This window comes from Hyalella azteca, unplaced genomic scaffold, assembly GCF_000764305.2.
Source record: "Hyalella azteca isolate HAZT.00-mixed unplaced genomic scaffold, Hazt_2.0.2 contig3643, whole genome shotgun sequence".
In the NCBI taxonomy this organism is placed as follows: Eukaryota; Metazoa; Arthropoda; class Malacostraca; order Amphipoda; family Hyalellidae; genus Hyalella; species Hyalella azteca.
In genome coordinates this window covers 9,488-36,293 of record NW_025933885.1, presented here as the reverse complement: position 1 = coordinate 36,293, position 26,806 = coordinate 9,488, and the positions used below count along the sequence as shown (strand labels likewise).

The 26,806-nt window shown below is 39.6% G+C and overlaps 2 protein-coding genes across 2 annotated transcripts in view; both read left to right on the top strand.

The window, feature by feature from the left end:
- Nucleotides 1-22,326, top strand: part of LOC108669567 (E3 ubiquitin-protein ligase TRIP12) — a 42,413-nt gene extending 20,087 nt beyond the window's left edge. Inside the window, exons 8-27 of the mRNA XM_047879711.1 lie at nt 58-434; nt 953-1,114; nt 1,326-1,451; nt 2,109-2,288; nt 2,746-3,223; nt 3,399-3,583; nt 3,916-4,113; nt 4,301-5,039; nt 5,678-5,914; nt 6,137-6,270; nt 6,604-6,750; nt 7,532-7,600; nt 8,013-8,183; nt 8,396-8,619; nt 8,927-9,089; nt 9,418-9,618; nt 10,016-10,213; nt 10,509-10,711; nt 10,889-10,986; nt 22,283-22,326. Of these exons, the coding sequence (XP_047735667.1) occupies nt 58-434; nt 953-1,114; nt 1,326-1,451; nt 2,109-2,288; nt 2,746-3,223; nt 3,399-3,583; nt 3,916-4,113; nt 4,301-5,039; nt 5,678-5,914; nt 6,137-6,270; nt 6,604-6,750; nt 7,532-7,600; nt 8,013-8,183; nt 8,396-8,619; nt 8,927-9,089; nt 9,418-9,618; nt 10,016-10,213; nt 10,509-10,711; nt 10,889-10,986; nt 22,283-22,326 (4,334 nt within the window). The remainder of the gene's footprint in view (nt 1-57; nt 435-952; nt 1,115-1,325; nt 1,452-2,108; nt 2,289-2,745; nt 3,224-3,398; nt 3,584-3,915; nt 4,114-4,300; nt 5,040-5,677; nt 5,915-6,136; nt 6,271-6,603; nt 6,751-7,531; nt 7,601-8,012; nt 8,184-8,395; nt 8,620-8,926; nt 9,090-9,417; nt 9,619-10,015; nt 10,214-10,508; nt 10,712-10,888; nt 10,987-22,282) is intronic.
- Nucleotides 22,327-22,567: 241 nt separating this feature from the next.
- Nucleotides 22,568-26,806, top strand: part of LOC108669566 (RNA polymerase II-associated factor 1 homolog) — a 7,562-nt gene continuing 3,323 nt past the window's right edge. Inside the window, exons 1-4 of the mRNA XM_047879710.1 lie at nt 22,568-22,734; nt 24,674-24,731; nt 25,887-26,030; nt 26,401-26,664. Of these exons, the coding sequence (XP_047735666.1) occupies nt 22,667-22,734; nt 24,674-24,731; nt 25,887-26,030; nt 26,401-26,664 (534 nt within the window). The 5' untranslated portion in view covers nt 22,568-22,666. The remainder of the gene's footprint in view (nt 22,735-24,673; nt 24,732-25,886; nt 26,031-26,400; nt 26,665-26,806) is intronic.

The window sequence follows — 26,806 nt, the reverse complement described above, 5'->3', positions numbered from 1 at the left end:
TTTACTTCAATTTAATGTTGTTTTTATTAGAAATTAAACAATTGGCCGGGTTTGCAGGAAGTAAAGCCAACCAACTGCTGATCGGGCTGCAGGCCACGGGCGACGAAGGCCAGCAGTTGCAAGCTCTCATCGAAATGTGCCAACTACTTGTGATGGGTAACGAAGACACCCTCGCTGGTTTCCCCATCAAACAAGTGACACCAGCACTCATAACGCTTCTCAACATGGAGCACAACTTTGACATGATGAACCACGCGTGTCGTGCTCTCACATACATGCTGGAAGCGCTGCCTAGATCTGCTGGTGTTATAGTGGATGCTGTGCCTGTGTTCTTACAGAAGCTTCAGGTCATCCAGTGCATGGATGTTGCTGAGCAAAGTCTAACGGCTCTCGAGGCTCTCAGCAAGAAACATTCCAAAGCTATACTGCAGGCTGTGAGTTGATACTTTCAAAGAGCTCCACTTTGGTAGATGAAAAGTAAATCTCAATTTAGATTAATTGAATTTACGTGCTTGTTGTTGATTTTTTCACCTGCAAGTAACTATTCAAATTGGAATACTTGTTTGTAAAAACAGCTTATGGCTGTTTTTCAAAATTTATCTGAAGTTATTTAAACTCAATTTGATCCATCTCGAATGAAGGTAGTTTTTTACTAATTATTCTTTCTGGCCATTACTGTTATTTTTTCCATTGAAGTTCTTTTAGCTAGCCTAAATTTTCGTCATGAACACATGGAATATTTTCACAAATGGTTTCTCCCTTTGAATCTATTCTTATTCATGTTGAATGTTTTTAGCGCATTTTCTCATTTATGGAAAAAAATGCACTATTGTGCTCGCCATGTCCGTCTGTCCGTCCGTCCGTCCGTCCGTGACTTCACGTTTTCGTCGACGAGAAAATGCGCTCTCTGTCGCTCACTGCAGTGAGTACTGAGTTATATTGTTTTCATCAGGGAGGAATCGCAAGCTGCCTGATGTACTTGGACTTCTTCTCACTGCCTGCGGCACGAGCAGCTCTCAACATAACGGCCAACTGCTGCCTCAACATCACGCCTTCCACGTACCACTTCGTTGAGGACAGCCTTCCTATCCTCGCCAATAGGATCTCCCCAACGGTACGTTCCTGCCGCCTATGGCGTGCATGATCACATTTCATTGTAGATTAGAATGATTTTATTTTTCTGTCTCCTTCATTGATTTAACAAGTTGGTTTTCGTCCAGGAATTACAGATTGTGTTGACGTGATAAATATTCAGACATATTTTGCAACAAAATTTCTGTCCGTACGGTAATTTTTCTCATTTACAAGTTCCTCGTATTGTGCAGGGAGACAAGAAGTGCGTTGAGTCAGCTTGTCTCGCATATTCACGCCTCATCGATAATTTCCAGCACAATCCTGAGAAGTTGCGTCTCATTGCCAAGCACTCACTGCTGAGCAACATGCAAACCCTCGTGAGTTGATTTAATGCTCTATTAACTCTTTTTTTGGCAGCATGTTTACAAATGTACCTACTCTCGTTAAAATCGAAACGTTGTCAAGTTGAGCAGTCTTAGGGGGGTTACTGTCAATTTCGATGCAGTTGGATGGAACGAAATTGCATTGTGGTACAACATTAACCGACATTTGAAGCATTTAGAATGAATTAACGTTACTTTCAGCCTTAGTATCCAACATTTTGTTTAGCTTGCTCTTATTATTTGTTTCAGCTGATGATTTGTTTGTAATTGTTAACGCTTTAAATGTATTTTTAGTGACTACCTTGTATTTTTGGTAAGATACTTATTTCTTCAAGTCTCTATCTCCTGCTTAGCTAATTGAAAAAAATTAACACATCATATTGTTTGGTATTTAATAAAAGGTCAAAAGTGTTACGTATTTGTACATGTGTGAATAAAAATAACCTATGCAGGACCTTGAGAGAAAACATCAGTATTGCTGAAGCTTGCTTAGTTTTCGATATCTAGTTGAATAACGCGTTCTGACCACTCCATGACACCTGCATGAAATGAACGTTAATTTGTCACAGTTCTGTTACGGGCCACAGAAGAGAACTGTGTTTTATATTTCATTTATTCTGAATTTTCTGACGTCGTGTAATTTTTCCTTAGGTTGTAGCCGTGCCGAGCTTGCTGAGCAGCTCGAGCTTGATCCTAGTGCTGCGTCAGATGGCTATTCTGTGCTGCAACTGCCCGCCTCTCGCTGTAGAGCTTCTCATGAACAACGTGGCGGAGACGCTCGTGCAGCTCATCACTGTTAATGGCAGTGCTGGTGGCCTTGACGGCGAGGAGGTCAGATAAAACACATTTAAAATAATGAAATTTGATGTATTTTTGTTACTTGAATTGATTCAGATTCGACGTCTGCCTTTGGGACTTTTTTGTGCAGTAATTCTGGGACCATGTTTTTCTATTTCCTATCGCTCCATGTTGCTATTGCTTTTATTCTGTGCGTGTTACGCTCTACGAGCACGTATGCTGTGCATTAAAATGTATTAGCTATGTTCTGAGCGAAGAATAAGACTTACTTGAACGGGGGCACGGCTGCTGGAGATTCGCGGTCGTGTTTGGTTGTTCAGGCGTACAAGCTAAAATGACACAGCCTATATTGAATTTTTATTTGAAATGACATCGAACGCAGTTTTTAGTTATATTTTGTTCTGTTTGTCAGGTTGAATACTTATTCTTAATCTTGATTAATGTTCCTGATACAAACCAATATCTGATGTGATTGTTCTTGTCTTGTCAGTTGGAAATCAGCGCCCGTACGCCTCAAGAGCAGTACGAGATAGCTAATCTGGCGTGCGAGCTTTTGCCAAGCTTGCCAAATACCGGAATGTTTGCTGTGGACTACAGCCTCAGTGCCACCTACTCAACCCCTTCATCCGTTAAATATACTGCCCTACCTCCTCTACCCGTGTCATCCCTGCCACCATCACTGCCATCTCTCTCTAACCCTCCACCATCGCTCCCTAACATGGCAAGCTCTATGGCTTCTTCACTATCCCTAACATCTGAGGCTTTGCATCATCCTTCTCCTCCACAACTTAGCACTGCCACGACCCAAAGCGTTCTGCAGCTCCCCTTGATGCCTCCACAGCACGGCAACGAGGCTTGCCCTCTACCAATCCATCTTCTTCCTCCCCCTCCCCTTTCTTCCCTTCCACCTCCACCCCCTCCTCCACCACCAACAACCATCACAGCCGGTGACATAGCTGAAGTTTCTGGTGAGTCAGGTTATGTTTTGTTGAACTTGTGGCATTAAATGATTTACGTCTCGTCTCTGTTGATCTGTGTGTTTAGTTAATGCCAAATTGGTGAATTGTTGTGCAAATACTGCGCTTTAAACTATGAATTTTGAAATTAATAAAGTTGGTCAATTTCATGCCGTAATCATTACAGACGCTGCTGCTGAAGATTCGGCCACCATAACTTTGAGCTCTGTCGCAACCACCGCCCCAGGAGCGAGCAGCAACAACACTTCTCCTGCTGTGACTGCAGCCTCGGTGTCAGTGTGGCAGTGGCAGGATGGCAGACAGCCATGGCAGATGTCTGTTACCACGTCAGCTGATGCTCACAAATCTGAGGTGATGATGGTGTCTAGTGGTGTTCCCCAGGTCTATCCTTAATGCTTCAAGTGGAGTACTTAAGTTTTACTCACTCTGCAACGAATTGCACGATTTATATTTATTGAGTGTAGACAAGGAAGGCAAGATGATGAATATGAATGGCTTGTGTTTCATATTTATCCCTATCAGTCTAACACCGAAAAGGACGAATTTATCGCTCGGTGTTATTTTATGTACTTGTATTACATTTTGTTTTTGTTGTTTGATTTCATGGTTATATTTTGTAACGAGGATTCTCTCCCGCCAGTCAAGGACCTCTAGTTCTCAAAACTATCTATTTTCGCTTTTAGGAAGAAGACCCGCGCAAAAGTTGCCTGGAGTCAAACGCAGAACTCGCAGCCAACTTCCTACGACGCGTCTTCAATCTTCTATATGAAGTTTATTATAAGAGTGCCGGGCCAGCAGTGAAGCATCGCACTCTTAAGGCGTTGCTGAGGATGGTTCACTTCGCTAACCCACCACTTCTTGAGGAGGTCATCAGACCTCAGGTTTGGATTTCTGCTTTTTTTCCCTATTTTGTCAATCGTTCAATTATTTTATACAACCCATCCCAATTAGAAATCACTCGTTTCACTATTACATTCTACATGTCACTATTACATTCTACTATTTACTAGATTTGGAAATTTAAAGAGTTTAATTTTATCATTGATTTTTTCACAACTCTTATTGCAGCACTTCTCGTCTCAACTGGCAACAATGCTATCATCTAATGACTTGAAGATTGTTGTGAGTGCCTTGCAACTGGCAGACCTGCTCATGAGGAAGCTACAAGAAGTTTTCTCAGTGTACTTCAGAAGAGAAGGCGTCTTGCATCAGATCAAGAAGCTTTCTGAACCTCCTGCTCCTCCCGTGCGAGCTATGAGCACCAGCTTAGGTAGCGGTGTCAGTATTACCTCGACTCCTCTTTCATCACAGCGTAACAGTTTCATAACTGTTGGCAGTTATATGCCAATGATGGGCTCGTCTAATGTGAGCAGCAGCAGCAGCAATAACATCCTCATGCCGCCTTTACCTGCATCACTTGGGGGTGGTTCTCTCTATGCTGGTACCGAGTGGCTGTCAATGGATCCGAACGTGAGTGGTTCAGTGGCATTGTCAGCTAGTCCCCTACTAGCAGCTGCACGCTCCATCAACAGTTTAGGCGAACCAAACAGCATGAGTTTGTCTCTGCATAACGCATCCATGCCTCACCTGGCTACTGCTTCTCCAATGAACTCGAGTCACCTCACTCCCATCATTGGGTCCAGCTCTGCGCATTCCTCACTGACTCCTTCCTCTGCCCAAAATTCTTCAATGATGCACAGCTACCCTCCTCCCCATGCTGGAGTGTCAGACGGACTTGCTCCCATATCTCAGCTACTTGAACCTAGCATCTCCGTCAGCAGTCACGTCACGTCTCTCGCCACTGCAGGTACTTAGTTGTTCTGGGCCTATACTTTCAAAAAAAGTTAAGAGATTGTAAGTTCATCAGCCAGTTTTTAACGGCCTTTCAAGCAAAATCCACCAATCATAGACAAGAAAATAGAGCGTAAGTACTTACGTTCACTTGGCGAGTTTTGAAAGTATGGCCCCTGATGTTACTTCTTGTTATGTTCTAACCTCGTGTCATACTCTTCGTTTTAGAAATGTTCTATTAGCATGTTTGGATCCCTATAGGTTTCGACTATAAAATTTTTCGCTATGTTGGACGTTAATCGTAAGAGTATTGACTAAATTGGTAGGCGAATTTAATTTAAAAAATTGCACTATTCTAAAAAACACCTTTATTGTTTATATTCTCAGTCTCGCCTTGGTAAATTTATCCATTATATAATCAAGTCAATTAATCCATTGGAATTTTAGTATTCTGATCTAACCTCCTAACTGTTGCCTCGTGTGAAATAAATACTACTACAGGCAAATTTATAAATTCTTAATATACCCATACATGCCTTCGTGCTTTACCTTTCTTTCAATCTCAGACAAATTTGAGAGTTCTTGTCTGTTGTGGTGTTCGCTTGAGTGGTAGCAACTTACTTCTACCATAACCAACATTCCTAACGTTTCCAGCTGGCGTTAGCAACGCTACTGCGCACGGCTCTAGTGGGGCCAGCAAGCTCACGAGCTCACCGCCTATGCGTCTCTCAGACGTGCTCAAGAAGAAGCGCTCGAACAGAATGAGTGGTGGTGGTGGCAGCGGCGGCAGCAGTGGTGGCAGTGGTGTTTCTGGCGGCAGGTGGAGGAGCAGGCGGCAAGAGGAATCTCCACAGCAACACGCTACCTCATTTGGAGATTTCTTCATGAAATGTGTGTTGAGTTCGAATTCATTCTTGCATACATTGGAAACGCGAGAATTTTTAAGGCTTGTTATTATGATTTGCTAAATCGTCTAATGATATACAATTATATCATGATTCAGTACAATTGTATTCAGTTTTTGAATTTTAATGAATAATTTTCGAAGTATGCTACTCGGTTGACGAGATCAATTTTAGATTGAATATTATTATGATATTATCCCTGTCTCAGCTCTATCATCGACGGCTAGTAGCCCCGATACGCCTGTCAACACCAGCAACAGCAATAACGTTAATCGCACTTCAGCATGGCATCTGGGAGGTGCAAGTTCTCATCACGGAGGACGATCTGCTCCTACAGCTAAGGTTCTTGAAGCTTGCGTAACTAATAGAAAGAATAAGTGTATTGTGGAATTTTATTTTAGCTTGACCAGCCCTCGTATACTGCGAAAAATATCACTAGGAAAGAAAGACATTGCGCTCTCTTCAAGCAATTTGCCAATATGATGAATTAAGTCGGTCGAACTTTATTAAATTTGCCTTTGCTTTCTGCAAATTGCATTCGTGGTCTTGAGGATGAAATGGCAATTAAAAGAGCTCATTCACATGTAACAAAGATCTTGAGTAAGGAAGACTCACAACTCTAGGTAGCTTGATTTAGGGAAGCTGCTGATAATATGAATGGAATTCTGACCCTAGACTCACGGAGGCGGTTCGAGTAGCAGCAGCGGCAGTAGTAGCAGAGGAGCCGGTACCGGCAGGAGCGGCTCGAGCTTCTTGGCCAACCTGAACCCTGTTAGGTGGGGGCGCTGCAGTTCCACTGCAGCTCCTCCTCCTGAGGTCAAGGTAAGATTAAGACATTGAATTTAATTCTCGTTAGCCCCTTTTGTTTTCTGAGAAAAATTTTCTTAATTTATTCCTACCATGAACGTGTTGGGCACTTGCCATCTTTGGTTGTGTTGAAATTATTTACGGTGGTTTATAAAACTAGATTATCGTATTGGAGAGAGCGTAAAAGGGACAATTAATTTAGAGGCATAAGAGAGAAAAAGCTTTGTTATGAAGGGTTATTCTATCATAGGTGCGTGATGGCGTAATGGGAGGTGAAAACAGTTGAGAAGTTGATTGCAAGCATTGTTGGTATCTCTGTGTGAACACAATATGGCTATCATTAGAGAAATTGAAACTTGAATAGAAGGATAAACAATTATTAGGAAGATGAACAATTTTATTCGTTCCATAAGAAAGCTAGTCGTCAAGTTAGTTGACTTAATTAAATTGATTTATTTTAATGTATTCATTGTGCGTATTCATACTGTAAAGGGCAGAGTAATGTACAGTTGTACTCTGTCGAAGGAAGATTATTTGAACTCTGAACTACATATTGAACGCCACGTGAAGAAATTGGCGAATTTGATTTATTTGCACAGAAAGAAACTCAATATTAGCTGATCGGATGGATAGTTTTTCAGTTTTTTTTCATCCCATAAACTCGAAATTTCCTATCACGCTTAAAGACCTTTCCTCTCTGAACACTAGGCGATATTTGCTCATATTATTGCATAAACTCGAAAGAATGATCATGTTATTTCCTACTTGATAATTTTTTATAATTTTCACGTTTCAGGACAAGAATTTGAGCAGCCGAAGTAATAGCTATTGCGCTCCCTCTTCAATGATTCCACAGCACGTGCAGGTGAGCGACAGACGTCTTCTGATTATTGGGATATCACGTGTGTCTTCAATTAACGAGTCGCTGCGTGGCACCACGTGATCACTAATTATAATGATTACTGCAATGTTCTGAATGCAAGGTTTAAATAGATTTGACTTATTCACTATTTTCATCCCCAGTCTGAGTTAAGCTAACTTTTTTTTAGGAATTTTCATAGATTTGCTTATTACAATGCATTAGCCATGCAGCAATTTTTTTCGTTTGTAATTCTATCCATGATTCACGCAATCTTTACAATCGTCTGCTATGTTAGCTTAAAATCTAAACTGATATTTATCGTGTAATTTGAAGAAAATTTAAATAAGTTTTAAATTTATCGCCTAAACCGACTTCCCACCGATTGCCTTCATTGCAATGCATTACTTGATTTCAGACGAGCTGCAGCACAAGCAGTCGTCACCGGGAGAGCGTGAAGACGTGGGTCCGGGAGCAGGCCATGAGGCTTGACCGTGAACACTTCGGCTTGGAACTGCAAGGTCTCACTCATCCTGCTCTAACTGTGCTCAACAGGCTCATCGGCGCCATTCAGCAACTGCACACGCAGGTTACTCAGCGCTTTAATCTATTAGAATTAGTGTAAATGCCATCCTTCTATTAAAATTTGAATTGGTAACTGAATTTTTGACTTAGTTCATGAATCCTTCTTATGGATTAGCATATTTTCTATTTTATTGTAGTTCTATAAATGAAATTTTATGTTAGGACGAAGTTGCTATAGTGTAACTAGAGTGTAACATTCGTATTTTATTACCAAAGCCTGGCAACTGCATTCCTGCACTCTCGGAGATGATGCATATCGTCACGGGTTCGGACATTTCATCATTCGAGCTCATTCATTCGGGGCTTGTGAAGACACTCCTACTTTATCTAACGGCCACTGACAAACGACCGGAGAAAGACATCAGTAAAAATGTTAAAGAACTACAGGAGACTGCGGTGCCAGGCACAAGCACTGCCGCTGATGATGTCGCTGCTTCAAGGTAACGTTTTACTTAAGTCTGTCATTCTCTTTTTCAAAGTCTGGGCGTTTCTGAAAGTTCTAGAATCTGTACATTAAGTGTCTGATGGTTATTTATTTATTTCTAAAATGAAACTAATTCGAGTTAATTAATAAACTTTCTTGAACTTTCTTGAAGCGGTAACGAATATTTCAATTAATAGTGAGATCTTCCATTATACTGAAGCTACCATTGCTGACTACATTTCTCCAGTCTCTATAACTTAAGCTTGGTAGGGTGTGGAAAGCGAAGATTGTTATTTTCATGCATATGTCTTGCACGTGCCCAGTAATGATGGCACCAAGAGCAGTGGAGGAGCCAGTCCCATCAACAGTGGTGCACTGGAGACGGCTGCAGGAGGTATCATCGAGCCTGCAGTGATCGCCAACATAGTCAAGACGCCGCGAGACGAGCGACTCAGGAGCTTCTTGCACGTTTTCCTCGGCTGCTCAGTGAGTAGTCAGGCATTATCATAAACACCATCATACGGCAATGTCTGATCTAGCGTTCATTTTAATTTAGGCATTTGATTAATTTTATTTTGATATGCACTAGGTTTTGTATGCACAATTCTTTAAATTTATGTTCCTTAGTTCATTTCCTACTTTCTTATTTAAGATAAATAATTACCTAATAAATTCTGTTTTTGAGATCTTTGATGCTTCAACTTTAACGTGGCGTTTCTTGTGGTAGGTACCTATTAGCACGTATGGCTGTGGTGAATATGCAAATTCGCGATTGGTGTTTAGAAGGCAATTGTAAATGTGGATTTGATTGCAGCTCGATCCTCTTCAACCTGGCGGCGGATGTGACCCGAATGTGGTGTCACGCTTCACTGGCCTTCTGTCGAAGCTGATGTCGTGCGTTAATCAACTCGAACAGTTCCCGGTGAAAGTCCATGATTTGCCGTCTGGTGCCGGCGCTGGGTCACGAGGAGGTGCCACCTCAGCCATCAAATTTCTTAACACTCATCAATTGAAGGTAGGCATATTTTACCCTGTGCTGCACTTGCTGTTGTATATGCACGACGGTTTTTGTACTTTGTACTTTATTATAATAAAGGCATCACATGATAAATGAGCAGCACTTTCCCAGGAAGAATAAATGATATTTTTACAAAAAACTCTTTCCCTTTCATGCATCATTGTGTATTGAGGGTAACTTATTGGCTAGTGTTTCTACCTCAATTAGTGTCCGTAACTAATTCGATTTTTATCTTTTTTTTCAAGGAAAGCTATTGTGTCTGCGTAACCACCACAATATTATTTTTGCATTATGATCTAATTTCTAAAGGTGTTGATCAGGAGCAATTGATATCAATAAGTTCAAAAGTATATTTTCTCACACGTCTCGGCAGCTAATTCTTTCGTTGTTCCAGTGCAACCTTCAGCGGGACCCTTCATGTACGCGGCTGCGTGAGTGGCGCGGCGGTCCAGTCAAGGTTGACCCGCTGGCGCTCGTCCAGGCCATTGAGCGATACCTCGTAGTCAGAGGCTACGCTAGACTGCGCGACCACCAACACGACGACAACAGTGACGATGATAACAGCGATGATGACGACATTGACGATAACTTGGTTAGTATCCATAGATGGCTTCAAGGGTCACAATTTCCATTGTTGTCAATTAATCGAATGTTGACATGAGACAAAATTCTACCTATTCTGGTAAAATTAAAAAAAAAATTGATCGTGTGAACTTAGTGTCATTTGTATTGGCAAACCATAGGTGCCATGAAATCCATTATTATTTCATCAATATTTTGTTAATTTCGTCTTGCCTTCTTTCAACGGAAATTATGCGATATTTTATCTTGTTGAATACCGTCAGTCGTATCGTTCCTCCAATTAATGATCTGCTTTTGATATACAGGCCTCGATATCGTCAAGTCAAGGAAGTCAGCAACACAAATTAGAGTTCCTCATAGGTGACCAGGTGTTGCCGTACAACATGACGGTGTACCAGGCCCTAAGGCATTATTCTCAGGAACTCTCGCCTAGCGACGCTGAGAATGAGGGCGAAGTGCCCGTATCTCAGAGTGCTGTGTGGTTGCACACGCACACCATCTACTACAGGTAAGCTCTGCAACAGGTTTTACTGGCTAGTCAGTGGATATTAGTGTCTCATTAATAGTAAGAACTATATCCTGCACACAGATTAGTACCTGTTGTTTCTGTATAATTCGACCTATGAAGTGGTGGTTCCATGAATGTATGAATTGCTTCTGATAATAATTTTTTTTCAATTCCAAGACCGGTCATGGAGGAACCCCCTGCCAAATCCTCACGCAAAGGAAAGGGTGGATCAAAGTCAAGTCCAAAGAAGAAAATCACCGAGTCTCTAGTAACGGGTGAGTTTTGGAAGCAATTTATGGATGTGCTCTCGTGTGTGATTATAATTTTGTCGTAACGATTATTGTAGCAGCTGAAATCTTGCCAAATTCAAGTCGTACCTTTACTTAGAAGTAACTTGGAGGCATTTATTACAATGAGGGGCATTTTCTGATAAAAGGCATACTTCCACAGACGTGAGACATGCTTGCTTTTGAAAATCGTTATTTTCTTGCATTATTTTGTAATGACAAAAAATTTTTACTTCCACCGTATTTTATTTCTGGAAAACTATGATCTTTCGAAAAAATCATGTTTATTTCTAATCAGGGTTGGCGATTTTTTTTGATTTTTTTAAAAAAATCAAAAAAAAAAAAAAAATCAATGATTTTTTTGATTTTTTTCATGATTTTTTTGATTTATTTGATTTTATTGATTTTTTCAACTTTTTTGTCTTTTTGAAGTGGTATTTTTTATGTTGCAATTAGCCTAACTAACAATAACAGTATATGGATCATAATGGATGGCTAAAAAGGGCACTTATTGCCTTCAATAATGGCCAACAGGCCAAGGTAGTGTTTACCACTTAGGGGTTTTTGGGTAAACAATTATTGGTAAGTCTATTCATTAGCTTTGTAAAGTTTGTATGGAGCAAGGTAATGAGCTAAATATTGACCATTTAACTGGCTTCAATATACAAAAACACTTCAGGAATGCAGATCTTCTAAACATTGAAAGTCACATAACAGATAGGTAGCTGATAGCGCAGTGCACAGCACTATCAATAGATCTACTAGTTTTTTTGTCCTATAAATCTACCAGACTCTACCTTCTATACACACTGACTAGTAGTGACTGAGTGACTGACTGCACTGTTCCCATTTAATTCAGACCAATAAACCAATACTTAACATAAACTGAACGATAACCAAACAAACCTCATACGACTTGAAACGAGACTTAAGTGATGAGAAAAGCTAACACTGTTTGAAATAAACATGTGCACAATTCAAATATTTTATATCCATTCACTGCTTTTAATCATTTTATATATAGTCTTATATACTTGTAATTGTCTTGTTTCTAGTTTCAAATTCACATATTTAAAGATTGAAATTAAATATTTTAATTAGAATACTCATAGTAGGGTGGAAAATCTTTCTAATTGCCTAAAAGGTCAATACAATCTCAACCTCTCAATATACAGGGTGGGGGAGAACCGATTAAGCAGTTTTGAGGTAAAATATAAGAGTAATAGAGGTACATAAAGAAGAAAGTTTATTTTCCTCAAGATTAGCATAACATACCATTTAGAATACTTATGTTTTGAAAACAATGTCTGGAAGATGGGGGCCATTAGCAGCAACACACTGTTTGAGTTGTTCTATGAGGAGGGAGTAACCGTAACAGTGAATTCCGATCGCTATGCTGCAATGTTGCAAAATTTCTTGCAGCCCATGATGGAAAACATTGTTGAAAATGAAGCATTGGGAGACGTGTGGTTCCATCAGGATGGGGCTACAGCTCACACAGCCCGAATGCTGTCTCTTATACACATCTAGATGTGTATAAGAGACAGCCCTCACACCCTACCACAGCTAAGGGAACGGATTATTGCAGCAGAGGTTATGGCCATACCTCGCCATATGTGTGAACGTGCTGTAGAAAACTTCTGAGAACGACTCAACAGTGTGATGCAGCTAACAAACCCCATCTCCCTGATATTGTTTCCAAAACATAAGTATTTTAAATGGTATGCTATGCTAATCTTGAGGAAAATAAACTTTCTTCTTTATGTACCTCCATTACTCTTTTATTTTGCCTCAAACTGTTCAATAAGTTCTGCCCCACCATGTATAAGCTAGCTAACACATTTAAATTGTATATTGTAATCAATATATAACAAATAGTCAAATAGTTAGACTACTTATAGCCTTATAAGAATTAGCTGAGCTGCTAGCTACATACAATGTATTGCACACTTGATGCCTCTGTACCAAAAACATTCCATTTATTGGAACCTAATACACACTAAAGGCAACAAGTTTATACACCAATTTGTCATTCATAGTACATTTATATCAAACCATGAATAACAATACCTCAATATAAATTGAAGACTGCCACTCAATATATTGAAATTTATGAAAAAATAAAAAAAAAAAATCGAAAAAATCAAAAAAATCGTGATTTTTTTATAAAAAATCAAGTGATTTAATCACATGATTTAATCATTTTGATTTAATCATTGCCAACCCTGCTTATTTGAAAAAACTCCTGTGCGGTTAGTTGGTCAGGTAGAGAGGCGAGAAGGGGTGCATCTGAAGGAGAAAGTTCCCAAGTTTTTTTCTCGAAGTTTTTCAAATAAATTTGCTGTTGTGCAAGAATTAACTGAATGCGATTTTGTTGCCCGTCAAAATGCATGTAAAATGCTGGTTGACAACCTGCCTAAAGACGCGGTCATTTTTTTTCAGTGATGAGGCTCACTTCCACATTTCCTGCTGCATCAACAGCCAAAACATGCATTATTGGTGTGGTGTAAATCCACGAGAGTTTCACCAGAAGCCACTTAACTGTGAGCGAGTTACTGTCTGATGTGAGTGATGTGCGACATCGGTAATGGGAATAATTGGTCCTTGCTTTTTATGAAAACGAACACGCAGTTACCGTTAATGGAGCTCATTACAGGAACATGATCTAGGAATTTTTTATTCCAAGACTCAAAGAAATGAGCATTAGGAACGTGTGGTTTCAGCAAGATGGAGCCACAGCACACACACCACGAGACTCAATGAATTTATTGTGACATCATTTCCCCGACCGCCTCATCTCTCTCAGAGGCGATCTCCAATGGCTGCCACGCTCTCCAGATTTGACTCCATGTGATTTCTCTTTATGGGGTTATTTGAAATTTCTGGTTTAAGTGGATCAACCACGGACCATAGCACACCGCAAGAACAACATTTGCAGTGTCATTGCCAAAATACCGATTGATATGCTGCATTGAGTGGATAAAAATTTCAAAAATCGACTTCATCTGTGTATGCGCAATGGGGGCCGTCATTTATGAGATGTCATTTTCAAGACTGTATTAAAAAAAAATTTGGGAAACTGTATTCTCAAAAAAAAAAAAATTTTTAAAACAATAATTGGAGTACTTTTTTTTATTGACCTTTCAAATAAGTAAGTTTCTCTAGCGCACCCTGTACATTCGGAAGAAGTAAGAATTCTAGAAATAATTTTGTGCTACAAAAATAATAATGCAATGTTTTTTCTTTTGTAGGTACCTACAATTTTACTTAGAATTTAACTAAGATGAGGAAAGATTCTTATTTTATTTCATTTCAGTAGTAAATATCCTCTGAGAGAGATGAGGCGGTCGGGGAAATGTTGTCGCAACAAATTCATCGAGTCTTGTGCTGTGTGTGCTGTGGCTCCATCTTGCTGAAACCACACGTTCCTAAAGTTCATTTCTTCGAGTCTTGGAAGAAAAAGTCCATTGATCATGTTCCTGTAACAAGCTCCATTAATGGTAACTGCTCGTTCATTTTCTTTAAAAAATAAGGACCAATTATTCCCATTACCGATGTCGCACACCAGACAGTAACTCGCTCACAGTTAAGTGGCTTCTGGTGAAACTCACGTGGATTTACACCACATCAATAACGCATGTTTAGCTTGTTAACGCAGCCAGAAATGTGGAAGTGAGCCTTGCCACTGAAAAAAACAACCGCGTCTTCAGGCAGGTTGTCAACCAGCATTTTACATGCATTTTGAGGGGCAACAAAATTGCATTCAGTTAATTCTTGCACTACAGCAAATTTATTTGAGAAACTTTGAGAAACAAACTTGGGAACTTTCCCCTTCAGATGCACCCCCTCTCGCCCTTCTACCCGACCAACTAACCGCACAGGAATTTTTCCAAATAAGTAAGTTTCTGTGGTGCACCCTGTACCAGCATGCGTCTTTAGACCTATTTATGTTCAATTTAACGTGAATAATAGGTTATAAATGGGACTTTTATATATAAATATATATATAAAATATTCATTTTACATAACTTTACAACTGCATTACGCAAAAACTATTGCATGAACATCCATGGTAGTAGCTTTGTTAAACGCGTCTTGTTTGTAGCTTTCAAACGAGTGCAAACACTCTGTAATTAACCTAAATAATGACATATAAATACCATTTATTTTTCAATAATGATATCAAATGATCATTTTATAAAAATTCAAGACTGCATTACACAAAAAAGTATTGTATGTACATCTATGGTAGTAGCTTTGTTGAACGCGTCTCATTTGTAGCTTTCAAACGAGTGCAAACACTTTGTAATTAACAAGAGTAATGATTTATATATACAGATTTAATTCAAATAAATCTTTGTTCATATTGTTAAAAAATGTTCATATATATATTTTTAAAATTGTCTTGCGCAAAAATTATAGCACGCACAGACATGCCGTAAACTGCGTTAGACGCGCCTTTTCAGCAGCTACAAAATGAGTCAAGAAAGCGGTAAAGCCAAAATTTCTGATTTTTAGGGTAGCCGGTCCCCTTAATAGTATTAAATATTATTTAAAAACCATTAATGAGTAAATCCCAATAGCAGAATAATAAATATTTAGAGATTTCCAATAATTTTGGCCATTGTAGCGGCTAATGTAGCGTGCTACATTTTACTGTAGCGGTAGCGGTAGCGCCCGTTACAATCTAGTAGGTGTAGCGGTAGCGGTAGCGCCCGCTGAGTACCTACTAAATAAAAATTAGATAGCATTGGTCAAAAACAACAACAAAAGTTCCAAGGATCAATGGGCTAGCAATTTAAAAATTATCAAAATAAAAGTGCTTATCAAAGGTTCAAAGTCTTGTTTTAAGTCATTTAATTCCTAAATAATAGAAATTAATGTTTCCACATGGATTTCAATACTGTTGAGAATTTCAAATGAAACATGAAAAGTGCAAATAAGAAAAGTACAAAAGCTGGCTTGTCAAGAAAAGTACAAGAACTGACAACAGGCCTATCCAGGCGGCAGGCCTATTCTTCAACACTGAAGATACTATACTAGGGTAAACACACCATACTCTGACATCTTATGGACATAGCAAGAAATAAATGGCTATAAATAGATCACCGTATGGCATATGCGCAACTTGAGTTCTGATTGGTTTATGTCACTCTCAAAACACCACACTATGTGCCAGCAATGATGAAACGTCACAAACTTTTTCCATATGTATTTATATAAAAGCCTTTAGAATTCAAATCTACAAAATCGCTGAATTCCTACACTGTGTGTACTGTGTGACTAAATGCGGCATATTGTAAGACTAATTCCAACAGCGCTTCAAAAATCAGAATTGTAATTTGTGATTCCGGCACCCTGTGTTGCAATATGACACCCTGTGTGTCGTAATTCTGACACCCTGTGTCCGAATTAGTTTTTATGTGTCTAAAACCGTCTCTTAAATCAATCATCAATTAATTTATTTGCCACTTGAAATCAGCAAATACAAGTATACTTAAAGGATTCCTAATATATTGACAGACTTATTTAAAAGTCTCAAACCATAATATTCTTTCTACACAAACAGTTTATCACTATTTAGTCAAGCAAGGTCAACTATCAACTTTCATACATGTTTCAATGTTCTCAGTAGCTGACTTGCACTTTCGCTCCGCGGATCTTAACATTTTCCCCGCTAGACCTAGTGTTTTGCGGAAATCTTGCAATGGTGAGTGAAGTTGCGCGCATTAGTACGACGTCACTATTTAACCATCTACACATGAGTTGAACTAAGACCAAGCTTAATATAAAGGAAAACATTGAGGGGTGTTGGAATTGCCTACAGTGTTGGAATATGGTGTGTTTACCCCATACCACATAGTGGCAAAGCAGAGAGTTTTTTATTCTCTTTCAGTATCAATTTTGAGTCCTATAAGTAGACCAGCAAACTATCATGGATACCAGCATTATCATACATATAAAATGGTTTTAAATCGTTAGTAGATGAGAAAATAAAAAATGAACTGATTCTTAAAATCACTGGTTTGCCTCTATGTATACCAGACATGATGGAATATATCTACCCTGCAAGCCACGGCTTAGCCACAACTGGCCAGACTGTAAAGCATGGCACAACATAGGTCGAGGATGCCAATTTCATGCACCAAAGATGCCGAGGTGGATGCCACTGGATGCCGATCGCCAATTATGCTCCATAAATCGTGATTTGCGATCATTACCAATGCGCCATATTGATCTACATGCTGATCCTAACTATGTGTTGTAGTAGTGCATAGTTCCGATGGCTGTGAGAACTGTATTTGAACACCCAAGCATACATGCTCATAAACACATGAACTATGTGCTGTTGCATGCAGTTCCTGGCTGTGAGAGTTTCATTTGAGCACCTAAGCATACATGCCCATAGCCACCTGAACTATGCACTGTAGCATGCAGTTCTGATTGCTGTGCGAGTATATATGAGCATCCAAGCATATGCCCTCAGGGCCACCAGAATAACTACTTGATCTAGCGCACAGTTCCGATGGTTCTAAGTGCATGTATTTTTGAGTGCTTGCTTTGAGAAAGCCTCACGGCACTGACAATGGATAACAAAGCAGCTTGTGATAAATCATTTAAATAAACAGACTACATCATTAGTCTAGTCACCTGAACCAAGCGAACCCAATTCAACTTTACTCAATTCTCAACCAAATTCAAACAACTTTTATCTAACTGAACGCAACCAAATCTAACTGAACCCAACCTAATGCAACCAAACCCAACCCAATCTGAATCAGCCAAACCCAACTAATGCAATCCTAACCAAACCATTACAACCCTAACCAATTCAACCCAACCCAATTGATCCCAATTTAAATCAACCCAATCCTTCCCAATGCAATCCAACCCAATTCATCCTAACCAAATTTAACCCAATCTAACCAAACCCAACCCAATTCAACCTAACCCAATTGATCCCAATTCAAATCAAACCAACCCTGCCCAATGCAACCCAGCCCAATTTATCTTAACCAAATTTAACCCAACACAATCTAACCAAGCCCAACTCTCCCAACATACAATACAATTCAACCCAACCCAATTGATCCCAATTCAAATCAACCCAATCCTTCCCAATGCAACCCAACCCAATTCATCCTAACCATATTTAACCAAACCCAACCCAATCTAACCAAAACCAATTCAACCCAACCCAATCCATTTAAACTAAAACCAATTAAGCCCAACCCTATTCAACCCCGCCTAACTCAATTCAACCCACATTCAATTAAACTCAACACAATTAAACCATATTCAACCAAAACCAATTTAACTTGTTCCAACTTAAGTCAACCCAATTGACCACACCTAACTCAATTCAACCCAACCAAATTTAACCCTAATCAAATCATTCCAGCCAAATTCAAGCCAACCTAATTCAGTAAAATTAAATAGACAGAATTAGAATGTGTAAGAATGCATTGAGATTTTATTTAATTGCTCTAGATTTTATTGCAATGCATTAGAATGCTTCAAATTGAATTAGGGTACATTAGATTTCATTAGGTTACATTAGATTGCATTAGAATGCTTTTGATTGCAGTAGAAAGTGTCAGTTTGAATTTGATTAGTTAGAACACAATAGATCGCGTTAGAACACAATAGATCGCGTTAGAACACAATAGATCGCATTAGAACACAATAGATCACGTTAGAACACAATAGATCACGTTAGAACACAATAGATCACGTCAGAACACAATAGATCACGGTAGAACACAATAGATCGCATTAGAACACAATAGATCACGTTAGAACACAATAGATCACGTTAGAACACAATAGATCACGTTAGAACACACTTGATTACGTTAGAACACACTTGATTACGTTAGAACACAATAGATCTCGTTAGAACACAAAAGATTACGTTAGAACACAATACATCTCGTTAGAACACAATAGATCACGTTAGAACACAATGGATTGCGTTAGAACACAATTGATTAACAAGTTTTTTCAGCAGTAGCATTGGGCGTGCCAGACATATGCACATTGTGATCGGGTGACAGATACAAGCAATCAAACAAACTACAGATGCGCGCGGTGACAGCGGGGTTGATCGAGCAATCTATATTTATGATCGGTCATTGCTGCCCGAGCCATAGTTTCTGATCAGCCATGGACGCCGATTTAAGGTCGATTTAAGGTCAAGGTGGCTGATGGAGGGCTTGAAAAGTTGCTGATATCTCGAGCAGAAAGGCCCTACTTTACAGCCTGGGCGACTGGATTTTTTGAGCAGTGGTTTTATGGGTTTGCTAGCTATGATTCCATTTCTTTGAGCTGTGAATTAGACAGGGTGGAAATCTATAGGGGCATTTAATTAACCGGAAACCACTGACTAGGCTATATATCTTGGCCGTGAAAAGCTTTTTACAAGCATTGAACTTATTATTTACAAAGTCCCATGCATGATGTGTTGGCCCACATCTCTAATTTTACCCTAAAAACAGTCACTAACATTTGTCACTTAAGTGGAAACTGAACAAGTGATAATACAGTCTCATCACTCTAACGTGACCGCAACTACGTGATTTTCAAGGAAACATTTTGGTTGACTTGTTGATGTTATTACGTTCTGCATGTTATTTTGGCAGGAAAGGGGACTGGGGAGCATATATACTGCGGATTGTGGAAATTTAAAATTTTGTGAAACCACACCACAATTTTTTCAATCAAACAAAAAATGTATGACATTAGACACAAAATTTTGTATCTACTGAACAAGTATGTAATGAAGTCAAGCCCTGGTTTTACATATATACTGTTTTTTTGAGCCCTGGTTTTATGGATTTGTCAGCTGTGATTCCATTTTACCACGTTTTTCTTAGCTCGCTTTTGTGTCTATGATGATCAAATCTTGCAATCGATATTTCACCAACTTTCCCATTAGCTAGCGCTCTGAAACTTTTAGGGAAGCTCAGCTCCCGATAACAATACAATAATCAATAATTTGTTGCACGTTTCCAGGCGTATAAACTCTAAAGGAACTCACAAGCACATGAATTCCATATCTCAGCCATTCAATCATACTATCTCAGGCATGAAAAGCCATTTCTGAGGCACGAATTTATTTACAACGTCCATGCATGTGTTAACCCCAAATCTCTAATTTTACCCTAAAAAAGTCAAATAGCAACAATAACATTTGTCTTTACTGTAAGCTGAACATGTGTTATCACTTTGACTCTGATTCCTTCATCTTGTACTATTATTCCATTTTTTGTAGTAGGTACTGTTTTTAAACAGGGTTGCCAGACGGTCATTTTTTCTGGACAAATTCTGCGATTTAGTTTTTCACAATTGCGTTGGCCAGCTAAAGTTTATGATAGGGGTACTTCTGAATTAAATTTTAAGTACTGCAAAAATAAAATAAAGGGAATTTTTATAGCAGAACCTACAAATAAACTAGTATACATTGAATTATTGGCATTTTTGGCCTTTTTTGTTCCCGGATTTGGCCGATTTTATGCAACCTGAATTATGTACCACCACATCCTGGAAAAATCCATTTTGTGGTACACATATGTACCACTTTGGAGTCAACATGTTAATGCAGTCTGACGTGACCGCAATTATGCGAGATCTTTAACAAACATTTAAGTTGACTTGTTTACATTATGATGATTCCATTCTGCAGGATGTTTTGGCTGGAACATTAAAGTACCGGTAATGCATATTGTGAAAGTGGAAAATTTTATGAAATGACATGTTTGCAATCATGCAATGTGCAAACCACTGTTTTTTTTTCAATCAAACAAAAATTTATGACATTCAAGCTATGAGATTTCATAACTAGTACTTGAATTATATGATATTAGAGCCACGATATTTCAGAAAAAAAGGACTTCTCCAGCCCTGATTACAAGTATGTATTGAAGTTGATCTGTAAAAATTTTCTAGGTGCTACTGCCATAAAGAAAATTAATATACAAGGGCTATTCAGAAACTAGGGAATGCATGTAATAAAGCAAAAACTAGGTTTAGAAGAAATATATTATTTATACATCTGATAGTGTGACTAAAATGCAACTTTTCTCCATAGTCACCGAACAAATTAAGGCAATTATAGTAGCTGTCGACAAGCTTCAAAATTCCTCCATCACTAAAATCTGCTGCCTGCAATCTCAGCCACTCAGTGACACATGCCCGGAGCTAGTCTTTGTTATCAAAATGCTGTGTTGCTAGCCAGGACTGTAGGATGGATGTGGGAAGAGCTCCCATTTGAATGAGTCAAGAATGACAATTTATTCATAACAATGACCAACCTCACTTGCAGGGTTGGCAATGATTAAATCAAAATGATTAAATCATGTTATTAAATCACTTGATTTTTTTATAAAAAAAATCATGATTTTTTTTATTTTTTCGATTTTTTTGATTTTTTTGATTTTTTCATATATTTAAATAAATTGAGTGGCAGTCTTTAATTTATATTGAGGTATTGTTATTCATGGTTTAGTATAAATGTACTATAAATGACAAATTGGTATATAAACTTGTTTTGAAATATTGATTGCAAGATTTGATCATCACAGACACGAAAGCGAGCTAAGAAAAACGTGGTAAAAAAAAAAATCGCCAACCCTGCTCACTTGGCAAATCAAACTGTAGGTCTTGACTAGTGATGCAGAACTTCTAGCCTTCAACTGCAGAACTTCTAGCCTTCAACTGCAGAACTTCTTGACTAGGTAGTGGTTGGCAGTTGTCTTACTTGGCTGTAGCACTGTGGTTGCAGGTGGCATTACACCAGGCATTTTATTAGTTTTTAGTTTCTGTTTTATTCTAAACTGTGTTGATAGTCAGTCTACCAGTCAATTTTAGCCTAAATAGCAAAATCATCATGTTCATGTAGATGCAAAAAGCAAGGACAACAAAAATTTTGCTGAATGATTTGAAAAATTAGTTACAATTTATTGCTATTAATGTTAAATTTCTTATTTTTTTACAAATTGTTGTAAATAGTATTTTGATCTTATTACACACTAAAAACAAACTTTATCACACAAAACACATCAAGCAAGATAGAAAAAACCTAATACAATAAAATTTTACAGTTCTGGCCTCCACACACCTTGAGTCACACTGTCGCATATTTTATGTAGGTAAACATTTATATATATTTGAAATCTAGTGCCTTGATTGTTCAGTTTAATCAACGATTGAATATATAGGAATAAATTCATCTACTGAATGTCTAGTGCTTTGTGGTTCTAATAATGATGGCTTCTTTTCTTAGGCTTGAGTCAACTCACTCAGCTGACAAAAATATCTATCATCTGATTTTCCAAATAATTTTTTACTCTTTTTAGAGACTTGAGTACATAAATTTTGCAACAATGACAAAAATTTAACTAGGTATTATAAATTTTTTTTGCTGTGAATTAATTTTTCAAGAAGTTGAAAAAGGTTCTGAGCTGCCAACTTATTTGCAAAGTAGCATTAATATGGTCAAGAAAAATAATTAGTAATAATAAAGTAATGACTCCTGAAAGCAGTTTGGTTAATTTCAAAATAATAGTTTCATCATGCTGTACAAGAAACAAATGTTATTTACCTTTCAGATAACACTCCTTTAATGCCTTGACCGCCTGTTGTTTGAGTCATCAAGGGAACAACTGTAATGCCTCCAACAGTAAACGCTCCTCACCCGCAGGAGCGGGACAAGCGGGTCAGGACTGGAGAAAGGAAGTGAGTTTTCTACAGTTTACGGAGGCAAGCACTTCTTGCTGCTCACACAGAATAATAATTATAATAGTTTATTAGACAGTAGATGATTATGTTAATTATGTTGTAAAAGATAAGGTTTGCTATGCTTCCCTGATGCTGCCAGTGGAAGGTATTTGTTGAAGTAATAGCATGTATTTGATTGGTTTGTTTCATTTGTCAATTGGTTCTTACCTGGAACAAGACTAAGCTGGGGCCTTGTTTAACATTTTAAAGCATTTCAGTCAGTTGTGGTTTAGTTGATTGTTTAAATGAACCACATTTTTAGGTGGTGATGTAGTTAGATGATCAATTGTATAATATTATTTTGACTTGTGGTCTTGTTGTATCTTTATTTGTGTAACTTTAGTGAGTTGTGATTGACTGAAATGCTCATGAGAGTCTAGTGCTGGGGGAGGTAGCAGCAAGAAAAGAATTATTCTCTTCTAAATTTCCTTGTGCTATATTCTTATATCCATGATATTTATTTTGGTGCTGTGGAGAATCAATCAGAAGTAGTCGAGCTTGTCAGGTGTACTGCCAGCCTATTCCTTCCATCAACTAATCCTGACATTATGTTTTCATGCAGCCTGCTCCCTGAGGCTCAACAGTTGAAGAGGTGAAAGTGTTTTCTGTACATCATTGATTACACATCAGTGTAGTCAGTTATCATTATAGCTACATCTCCTCAGTGTAGTCCTACATTCCTTCAGTGTTGTCCTACATCTCCCCAGTATTGTCCTACATCTCCTCAGTGTAGTCCTGCATTCCCTCTGTATACTTATATGTCCCCAATGTAATCCTGATATTTTGATAAATGAATATTTTTACACCACTTCCCTGCCGTCCTTAATACCTTCCATGCAGTCCTTAATACCTTCCATGCAGTACTTAATACCTTCCATGCAGTCCTTAATACCTTCCATGCAGTCCTTAATACCTTCCATGCTGTCCTTAATACCTTCCATGCAGTCCTTAATACCTTCCATGCAGTCCTTGATACCTTCCATGCAGTCCTTAATACCTTCCATGCAGTCCTTAATACCTNCTATTCAACTGGGAGTTATTGTTCAACTTTGGCGTTAGATTCTCTATTTCACTTGCAATATAAGAACTAAAACCTTGGAACTCGCCAAAAAATCCGACATTTGATATAGAATTGAAATCTCTGTAAATATTGAATATCGCTCATTAGAATAGAAATTATGCATGAATCATTTTGGTATTGCAAATATTTTGAGTATTGATTTTAAGAGCGTGTTTCTCAATTAATTTTATATTTATAACTCGTTTGCTTCACGGTTAAAATGTTGAAGTTACGCTCGACGCGATTACAGTGTTTGCTTCCGTGTTGCTCAGTGACGTGAGGTTCAAAGAGACAAGCGTTCCTAGATTAAGGAGATTTTAATTACTGTTCAATTGATAGATTTCACAAATAAAATATGTTTATTGAACTTGTAATAGTTCCATTGGACTCTAGGTACAAGACATGGGGTTGACGACTAAAGTTTCTAGTAGGTTGACATTTGGGTTCGTTCCTTCCCCTAAAACTTTCCTCAGTTCTCATACAACAGTTAATTAATTATTCTTGTTTTATCCAAATTCCCAGTAGACTCGCCTCAAATCGTAAAGGAAGTAACGCCATCTACTCGCTTATTACATACAGTATTTTTTGTCATTTGTTGAAGGCCGATTCTTACAAGTTTTAAATTTTTTTATCTGGGTATAGATACGCTTGGGGGGATTCATCACAAATTACTTACAGCTGCTCAAGCAGCTCAATGCATAACTTATCTAATCGCTTTTCACAGCTGTAACAAAAAAAGGCGTTTAGATAAGTGGGTAAATAAACTGAGTGAAAGGAGAACCAGTTTGACGGTAAAGGAAAAGCTGTCTCTTATACACATCTAGATGTGTATAAGAGACAGCTACTGCACCCTCACGATGAGCGCCTCATGGAGGACGACACCCACGCCCCACAGGTGGGTCAAAGGGGCAGGCAGGAACTGTGTTCCCTGTGGTTGGAACGGTGGTAGTTACCAGTAGGTCGGAAATGGCGTGGTCGCAGCGTCAGTGGCCTGAAATTCAGACGAGGTTTTTGTACAAAAAGTAGCAGCGTGGTAAATGCTGTTATCGACCATCTGGGGAGCCACTGCGATGGTCAGAGGGAGATTACGGGGGGGTGTGGTCGCTCCTGGTTTCATGCGCCGATGGTCAGGGACGGGGTGGCTGAAGCAGTGGACGAAGGAGGCTCAAGCTGATCGGACGTTCGATGAGCGTTCAACCCTAAATGTACAAGATGCCGAGGAGATGTCATAGGTGTTGGGGCCGCCAGTTGATCTCGGCAGTCTTAGCGAGTGGGGTAGACAAATCCGGCGGATTCTACAGCGGGTAGGCAAATCTCCGAGTAAAATCCGGCAGCTAAATGCCGCCTGTTAGGAGAAGGCTGCAAGTTGGTGTCTCAAACTGACTCCCTGTGAGGGGAAAGTCGATGGCAAAAGAAGATTGGAGGAGCTCACCTCAGAAATTATGTACGGATATGCTTGGTTCAGGTGGGGGATGATGGTGAGATCTGAGGGTGGGAAGGTCGGATGAGGGGATGCAGGTCCGAGGGAGGGAAGGCGGGTTGGTTCTCTCTTGTTCTCTTGTTTCTGTGTAGGATAACCATGTGACGCAGTTAACATTAAAGTCTCCCGTGAAGATAAGAATGCTATTCAAATCTGAAGAGCATCGCGGAAGACTTGTCGAGGCTTGAGGGATGAGGTTGAAGATGTTAAGGTGGACGCTGTTTACTGCCCATCCATGGGGTTACTATGCTGGGCGATTGACGCTCATGCCCGGGGTTAGTTTGTGGTCAAGTAGTTGAGGCTGTGGTTTTAAGAAGTCCCGCTACTGCCTCTTACAAGTGTCGTGTCTCATGTTCCTCTTGCCTCCAAGGCCCTCCTGACCCTCATTTCCCCCTAACCCCCGTGCCTCTCTGAACCCCTGTTACTCCCATGTTATCTCTAATCTCCTTATCCTTTGTCACCCCCATGCACCCATCACTCCCAGGTATACCTGGGCATCATGTCACCCATGTCCTTTTATGATCTCCTAACCCCGCAATTCCACCCCTCTAACCCCCCGTTTTGCGGCAGGCGGCCAAGAAGTCCCGGCACAGCCACGTGAACGTGTCATGGCTACGGCGCACGGAGTATATCAGCACGGAGCTCACCCGCTACCAACCCACCAACAATGACAAGATCGAGGCTACAGTGGGCTACAGTCGCCGCAAAGCTAAGGTGGGCTACAGTCGCCGCAAAGCTAAGGTGGGCTACAGTCGCCGCAAAGCTAAGGTGGGCTACAGTCGCCGCAAGGCTAAGGTGGGCTACAGTCGCCGCAAGGCTAAGGTGGGCTACAGTCAATGCAAGGCTAAGGTGGGCTACAGTCAATGCAAGGCTAAGGTGGGCTACAGTCGCCGCAAGGCTAAGATGGCAACATTCAACTATGACTGAAATATTGTACTTGATCATTTCATGTATGAATATCACCCCCAGTTCCTCGCTACCACGCCCCTGTATATCACCACCAGTTCCTCTCTACCACGCCCCCGTATATCACCACACGTACTATTCCACCACGCCCCGTATGAATAATATTGTAACCTGGCAGATGGAAGAGCCGACATACACGGACCGGGAGAGTCAGCTGGAGGCAATAGAGCAGACGTTCGAGGCAGCCAAGGTGCCGCTGATGGAGCACTACAGCAAGCCTGGCGTGACGGCCCTCGAGGAGCTGCCCATCTTCCCTGACTTTGAGCTCTGGAAGTTCCCTTGTGCCCAGGTCATCTTTGACAGCGACCCCGCGCCCCCAGGGCGGCCCCCTAATGATGCCCTCGAGGAGATGAGCCAAGCCATGATCAGGTGTGTGTACATTGTTAGGTGTATATTGTTAGGTGCGTGTACATGATTAGGTGCGTGTACATGATTGGGTGCGTGTACATGATTAGGTGCGTGTACATGATTAGGTGCGTGTACATGATTAGGTGCGTGTACATGATTAGGTGCGTGTACATGAT